Source organism: Beta vulgaris, chromosome 8 (genome assembly GCF_026745355.1).
Source record: "Beta vulgaris subsp. vulgaris cultivar EL10 chromosome 8, EL10.2, whole genome shotgun sequence".
In the NCBI taxonomy this organism is placed as follows: Eukaryota; Viridiplantae; Streptophyta; class Magnoliopsida; order Caryophyllales; family Amaranthaceae; genus Beta; species Beta vulgaris.
The window spans coordinates 38,881,219-38,889,516 of NC_079209.1; the positions used below are offsets into that span (position 1 = coordinate 38,881,219).

Genomic DNA, 8,298 nt, shown 5'->3' on the forward strand with positions numbered 1-8,298 from the left:
AATGCATCTCAAGATTAAACCAATGTAGCTCTCACTATCAGACTCATTGTCACTAAGTACAATAGGGTTGGAGTAGTTTCCCACTTGGGCAGCTTACTATCAGTCATGCCTAAAGGTCCGTTTACAGTTGAACATGACACCTATCATAAATAATGCATGCTCTCACTTAGCGTATATCCCCAACAATATATAATAAGCAAATAAATAAATAATTTAAAGCCATGAATAACATCAAACAGCTAAGCAGGGAAAAATAACACTAAGCATGCTAAACAAAACATTTAAATGCAGATTTAATATTTATTTCCTATATGCCCTTCCTATCCTACCCACGTAACACCCCAATAATTCTCTCTTTTCCAAAAGATCTTTTCAATATAAAACTTAAAGAATCATCAAAACATTATCACCCATGTGATAAATATATTAATTCCCCCATGTGAATTAATAAATAAAGTTCTCAACCAACATGTTTGCATCAATATTTCATACAAACATGATATTAATCTTATGATAAAATCTTATACTTAACATGTTCGCATGCATGCATAAAACATGTAAAATCCAATTATAATAGCAATCATATATGAACTCACATGATTCCTATACATGATACTACATAATTTTTCCTTCCTAAAATCATGATACTACATCAAACAACACATAGGTATGTACGTACCTTGTGTTGACAAATTGGTAGGCCATTTTTAATACTTTAGAAATCGTCTACAGAGTAGTTTCCGCCTAAAACAACCAATAGAATTTATAATCAATACTCCAAATAAATTCAGCCAACTTTAAAATACTTTAAATTTCCTTTTTTTTTTAGCCATAAAGAAAGAAACTAGGGAGAAACCCAATTAACAGGCCACCCTAAAGCATCCTTACGGATGATCTTGGAAAACGCAATATCAGGAGATTCAAACCAATAACAGAGATTAGTAGTGGAATGGCCATGACTTGCCATCCAATCAGCAGCATAATTAGCTTCTCTAAAAACATGTTGAATATTATAATTATCAAATTTTTTCAAATCCTCCGCTGCATCATTAATAAGAATATTAATAGACCAGGGAATTTTCCAAATTCTTTTGATAGCTTGAATAACCGAGAGATTATCACCCTCAATAGTAACATTATGTGCCCCCAGATAAAGAGCACCCCTAATACCTTCTCTTAGACCCCAGGCCTCAGCAACTAAAATAGAATTATTGTCAGCAATGGCATTAGCACCACTAAGCAAAAGATTCCCCCCAGAATCTCTAATAACAAAGCCATAAGATGTGCTACCATTCTGTAACTTGGAACCATCAAAATTCAGTTTAACAAAATCAAGAGGAGGGGGGACCAACTAGTGTTAGGCCTAGGCTTTTTAGAATCTTTAACAACTTGTTCACTATGACCAAAATTGGAAAAATCAGACTGGGAACAATCTAGATTATGCATTTAAGCTTTAATCATAGCTCCTGGTTTGGCTGGGGAAAAGCTTTCTTGACGAAAAATGATACTATTTCTAGCATACCAAATGAACCACCAAATAATGGCATAGAAATTGAGATTCTTAAGATTTAAACAAGACTTAAGAGTATAAAAATACTCAATGAAAGGGAGATCATTATTATCAATAGGAAGGGGGGAAAAAACCCCATTACTATTAATTATTTCTACAACATCATGCATAAAAGGACAATTAAGAAATAAGTGATGGTCATCTTCAGAGTGGAAGTTACAAAAAACACACTCTAAAGGAAGGAAAATATGACTCATTTCTAATCTCTTTTTAGTAGGAAGACCGTTCTGACAAATTTTCCACAAAAAGAATTTAATCTTGGGTGGAATGGACAAACCCCAAATCCAAGCAAAACTAACCTGGTTGGGCGGATCTAAGCCATACCCTTGAAGTAGAGCAGCACCTGATTTAACCGCATATTCTCCATCTGCAGTAAGACCCCAAAAAATCCTATCCGCCATTTCATTAGAAGGGATAAAAAATTTTAGGATATCATCCACTACATTACTCGGAACATAATTTAAGAGAAGTTCTTTATTCCATTGAGCAGCATCGGTAATGAAAAAATTAACCATCAACTCCTTTGACCCAATAATAGGCGAGTAGTTCTTCTTAATAGTAGGGGTGTTCAATGTCGGATATCGGATCGGATCCGATCCGAAAATTCGGATATCCGAAAATTTCGGATCGGGAAAATTGGAATCCGAATCCGATCCGAAATTTTCGGATATCCGAACTTTTCGGATCGGATCACCGGGTTTTCGGATCGGGTCCGTTGAAATTTTTGAAAAATCCCGATCCGTATCCGATCCGAAAACCCGAATTTTTTTCGGATACCTGATCTGAAATATCCGAAATCTTAAAATCGGATCGGATATCCGAAATTTTGGATCGGATCGGCGGATTTTTGGTTCGGATATTTTTGCACACCCCTACTTAATAAGGTAATTGAACACCCACTTGTCATTGCAAAACGAGATATTCTCCCCATTTCCCACCATCCATCTAAGACCTTGCTTAAAAGGCGTACGAAGCGTCATTAGTTTCCGCCATTGCCAAGAGACATTGGCTTTAGTTTTGTAAGAGAATAAGTTGTCTTGTTTTAAATACTTTTGCTTAACAAGTTTTACCCATAAATTATTAGGCATTCTTATTATTTTCCAAAGAAGTTTAAACTGAAGAGCTAAATTATTAACTTTAGCTTTTCTCAACCCTAGTCCTCCAAATTTTTTAGGTTTACAAATCTTATCCCAACCTATCAAGCTAGGAGCTTTAGAATTATCCAGAGAAGAGAGGATATAAGTCGGAAGCGTAAAACTTTGCATTTGGAAACTAGCTTTAGAAGCCAGATTAGATTGAAAATAAATAGTTCTACCAGCTTGAGATAGAGAATTGGCTCTCCACTTGGTAAGCTGAGAGGAAACTTGTTCTTGAATAGAACTAAAAGTTGCATTTGTGACCTTGTTACTTATGATTGGGCAACCCAAATAGTTACCTAGTGATAGAGAATCTTCCATCTGGAGAATATTCTGAAAAACACTTAATAATTCAACTAGAGTATTAGTAGTACATTGAAAAGCAGATTTATGAAAATTGACAAGTTGACCTGACATTGAGCAATATTTGTTAAGAATAGATTTTATAGCATGACAGCTTTCTACTTTAGCTTTTGCAAAAATCATTGTATCATCTGCAAAGGTTAAAAAAAGAATGTTAATTCTAGAATGACCAAGAGTGACTCCTATCAACCTAGAATCTATTGAACTTGCTTGAAATAATTGACGAGCTAAAATTTTTGCACATAGAATAAAAATGTACGGTGAAAGAGGATCTCCTTGACGAATACCTCTAGAAGGAAAAAACATATCTCCAGGAATACCATTTACCAAAACAGAAAAGGACATGGTTGTAATACATTGATGGAGCCAATTAATCCATTTTTCACAAAAGCCCAATTTTTTAAAAGTTGCAAAAATAAAGCTCCACTATAGTCTATCATAAGCTTTTTCCATATCTAATTTAATCGCTAACCACCCTTCTCTTCCTTTTTTATTTTTAAAAGAGTGAAACACTTCATGAGCTAATAGAATATATTCTTGAATTTGTCTTTCAGGGACAAAAGCCCCTTGTAAAGGATGAATAATCCGACCCAACACTACTTTTAATCTATTAGCCAGAATTTTTGAAATAATTTTATAAATTGTTGAACAAAGACTAATAGGTCGAAAATGATTTGGGTTAGAAGGAGCTTCAATTAGGGATTAGAGTGATAAAAGTATGATTAATTTATTTTAGAATTTTTCCTGAGTGGAAAAAGGCTTTAATAGCCTTATAGACTGAGTTTCCCACAAGAGTCCAATACTTTTGATAGAAAAAAGGAGTAAAACCATCAGGGCCCGGGGATTTATCCGGCGCTAAATCAAACAGAGCGGATTTGACTTCTTCTATCGATATATCAGCACATAAGTCTATATTATCATTTTCAGAAATTATACACTCTAATAGCGATAGATCAGAATCATAATTAAAACAACAATCCATATTCTTAGTAAATCTTTTCTTAAATGCATTAGTCATACATTCCTTTAAAAATATTTAAAAGTTGTTTTTATCATTAAAACCTCAATTACGTACTCATATTCCCAAACATAATACTACTATACTGGTCATGAAAACACATAAAACTTCATTAATAACAACCTTTCTAAAATTCCAGCAACTTATAAATTATTAAAAACTCACTTTAAACATGCTTAAATTCATAAGTTAAATCAATTTTTATAGTTTATAACATGCTATTATGATTTTCCAATTTTTAACACCCTAAAAATTCATGCTTTGATAATTAAAAATCCAATTTAGACATAATAATCAAATCAGAATTTTCATTCTTTCAATACATAATTTACATAATCATAGATTCATCATTAAAATAGTAAATTAAATCTTCTAATCATAATTAATACTAAAACAAAAAATAAAAAAATAATATTTAATCAAAACTTGAGGAAGAAGAAAAGAAAGGAGAGGAGAGAGAATATTTTTGTGGGTAAAATATTTGGGCTTAAATATATTTATAGGAAAGCTTTCCTTTTGGGCTTAGGAAAAGACAATTGGATCCTAAGTATGATAGCAAAATGAATATGATTGATGAATAAACTCCTAACATTACTAGAAGTTCGTTTTTCTTAGTCCAACTAGTATTTGGATTCCTCAAGCCTATTTAAAATTCTTTTTCAAATCCAACTAGTATTTCAAATATTTTTCAAAGCATGCCTTAATAAAATATTTTAACTTCCTTAAATTTTTAAAATAATTTCTTTGACTTTCAAAATAGTCAACCTTTTAAATAAATAAATTATTTTAAACTGAATTCTATTTAAATATAATTATATATATTAGAATATTTTTATAAAATCCACTAATTTACGGGGGATTACAATCTCTCCCTCTTAAAAAAAGTTTCGTCCCGAAACTTGACACAAAATTCCCATGTTTCAAAAATTTGATCTAAATTTTCATTTGAGAAATACTTGTGTTACTTCTTTAACACACTTTTCCATGCGGAGAATCTATTTATTTTGCACCAATATGTGCAAATCGCCAAAATAAGCATAAAAATGCATCATAATCTCATAAAAAATAGGTAAAAAGCGTGAAATTCTATTGCATTTTATTGCCCCTTAAAGAAAACAAGTTATGCCCTCGTAAATCACATCAAGGAACAAATCTGGATATTTTTTCTTCATTTCAGCTTCGGCTACCCACGTTGCCTCTTCAGGCTCGTGGTTAGACTAAAGTACTTTCATGATGTGGACGTCCTTATTGTGTGGGTGCAAAATCAGTTGATTGACTTTGCAAACAAGTCAATACACACCCAATAGATACTGAGCGCCACATGAGCCTTAGTCCCTAGGGGTACGGTTACCGGTTTTAACTGGATAAAACCTTGCTAACGTATACTTTGTTGTAATCTAATTGATTAAACTATAACGCCTAATTAATTTAGGCGAAAAACATTAAATAGAACAATGTAACACCCCGATAATTCTCTCTTTTCTAGAAAATACTTTTATAAATACACAAGTGGATAATTACCCAAGTATTATCGCTCGTGTGATAATGTATCGGCTTATTCAGAATTTTGCAGCGGAAAAACGATTAACCAAAAACCAACTTTATTAAAACTCACTAAGTAAAAGACAAATGTCGAGAATCTAAACAACCAACCTAAATATTCAAACAACTGAAATGAAAATGTTCCTACGAAAGCATAAATTAAACTACGCTAGATATACAGTCTCTCCACTCCATATTCCCAATGCGATGCACATCTGCGAACCTGTAATGTCAATGCAATATCGACTCTGCTCACCAGAAGGATCATCACAGGATCAATAAGCAAAGCCATGATCACACACACAAATAAAGCACGTAATCAGGAAAGCTGAGTACTACCTATCAAACATACACATTCCTAAACATGATACTAAATAATAACGTGTAGGAATAAATAATAAATAAACATATAATAATCTGCAGGCAACTTTTACTGAACTAAACTCAAAACATTTTATTACTTTAAATGGAATAGTTATTGGAACGAGTTGTCTTGCCTACTAATATGAAATACGGGAGCTACCACGTATTCCAAAAATGACCTGCGATATCGAGGAACCTTTGAAATAGAAGAGGGATGGTGATCAGTCCATTCCTAGAAAAGCTATGGCACGCTCACCATAACCCCAACCCTTAATGCCCAACTCTAGACGTGCACAAGTCTAAAGTCTATAACTATTCTCGTTACGCTTTACGTTATTTACATATTATTACTGTGTTGACACACACACACATACCAATAACATATAAATAAAAATCAGACAATCACAACTGAACTTCTTTTATCTTTGGATTTAACAAGTGATCACAACTTACAATCTAAGACTACTTTAATTCCTTCTTAATCTTAACTTCCTTTAATTGTTGAACCTAGCCAACAATAATCTTACCTTTATATAGGTATAACTTATAAACTTACCAAATAAGGTCGACGGTCCTCATAAGATAATAAAAATAATACTTCTCAAAGAATACATGAATAACATATTCACTTTATAACATGTATGTACTAATTCTTCTGTGAATTAATAAATAAACTATCTTGACATGCTTGCATCAATTATTCCATACAAACATATAACTCACTATTCATAAACAATTCTAAGTCACATGTTGCACACAGGCATAAAACATGTAAAATAATTTCCAGAAATCACATATACGAACAAATTAGGTTCCTATACATGATACTAAAATTTAAACCTTCCTTAAAACATGATACTAAGCCACATAGCACGTAATAATGTACGTACCTCGTATATACTAGCCTGTAGGCCACTTTTCAAATCGTTAAAAGTCTCCTACGATGTATTCTCCGCCTAGAAAACAAGGTAACTAAAATTAATAACTTAAAATAAAAATTACAGCAGCTTTAAATAATTTAAAACCCCTTTAAAACACGTTTTAAAATCGATTTTAAGTGTCAAACTTAAGTTATTTTTAGTTCCTAGTATAGTACTAGTATTCTAGCAATTAAAAATTCTCAAAACTCTATTAAATAACCCTTTTCTAAAATTACAGCATCTTTATAATTCAATAACCTTCCTTAAAACACGTATAACGTATTTAAAATCACGTACTAAGTAAATCTCATAGTTCATAATATATTTCTTTAGTTTCTAGCAATTAAAAACTCTAAAAACTCTTGTTTTCATGATTAAAACTAAAATAAAATCAATATAACAAATCTGAAATTTCTTATAATATATAATTATATATGCCGAATTTATATATATAAAAAAACCAGTAATTTGACTAGCAAACATGATTAATAATAATAAAATAACATAAAAACCTAGTCTTTTAATGGAATCTTAGGAAGGAAGAAAGAAAATAACCACCAAAAGAGGAAGAACAAAGGCGCCGGCAAGGACAGGACCCCAAGCAGCAGCACGATAAAGTAGATTTTGAGATCTTAGGGAGACTTGTGACGTTTCTTGTTGAAGAAGAAACGTTACTTGAAGAAGAAGAAGAAAGGTGATTTGAGAGAGAAAAAGAGAATGTCGGCCAAAGAGAGAGAGAAAACCGAAGGGGAGGAAGAAACGTGAATGGCGTGAGTTGTGGGAAAAAAAATAATTGTGTGGGATAAAATAATTGGGTTGTAGGATATTTATATAAAGGCTTCCCTTTTTGGGCTTAGGAAAAGAAATAAGGTTTAATGAGATTTGATGACTAATAAGATGAACAACTTAAGACTTTAATCATCAACATGACTCTTTTTCTTTTTATCCTTTTAGGATTTTCGATTCGATTAGACTTCTTTTTCAATATACTTTAATATTTAAAACTTTTATTAAAACATGCTTAATTACAATATTTTCAATTTTATTGAGCCATGAAAAATAATTTCATTTTTCCCAAACTCATTTGAGTTTAAATATAACCATATAAATACTTACATATATTTATAAAATCCTTTAAAATTGTGGGGGATTACAGACTACCCCCCTTAAAAGATGTTTTGTCCCGAAACTTGACACAAAATCCTCATACTTTCAAAAGTTGAACTCGTCATTTCGAAAGTTTTTGAAGAAAGGTAGTGCCTCTTGTGCACTTAACCTAGTTTTAAAACACTTGTGTTACCTATGAACACTTTTCTTATGCGGAGAATCTACTTCTGTTGCACTAACATGTGCAAATTGCCCGACATAGGCATACAAATAAATGAA

At 32.0% G+C, this 8,298-nt stretch overlaps 1 protein-coding gene across 1 annotated transcript; it reads right to left on the reverse strand.

Moving 5' to 3' along the window:
- Positions 1–844: 844 nt before the first annotated feature.
- Positions 845–1,971, reverse strand: LOC109135761 (uncharacterized). Its single transcript, XM_019251313.1, has 2 exons — positions 1,870–1,971; positions 845–1,294 (listed from the first exon to the last, which is right to left on the reverse strand). The coding sequence occupies exons 1-2, from the start codon at positions 1,969–1,971 to the stop codon at positions 845–847; spliced, it is 552 nt and encodes a 183-aa protein (XP_019106858.1).
- Between the last annotated feature and the right edge of the window lie 6,327 nt (positions 1,972–8,298).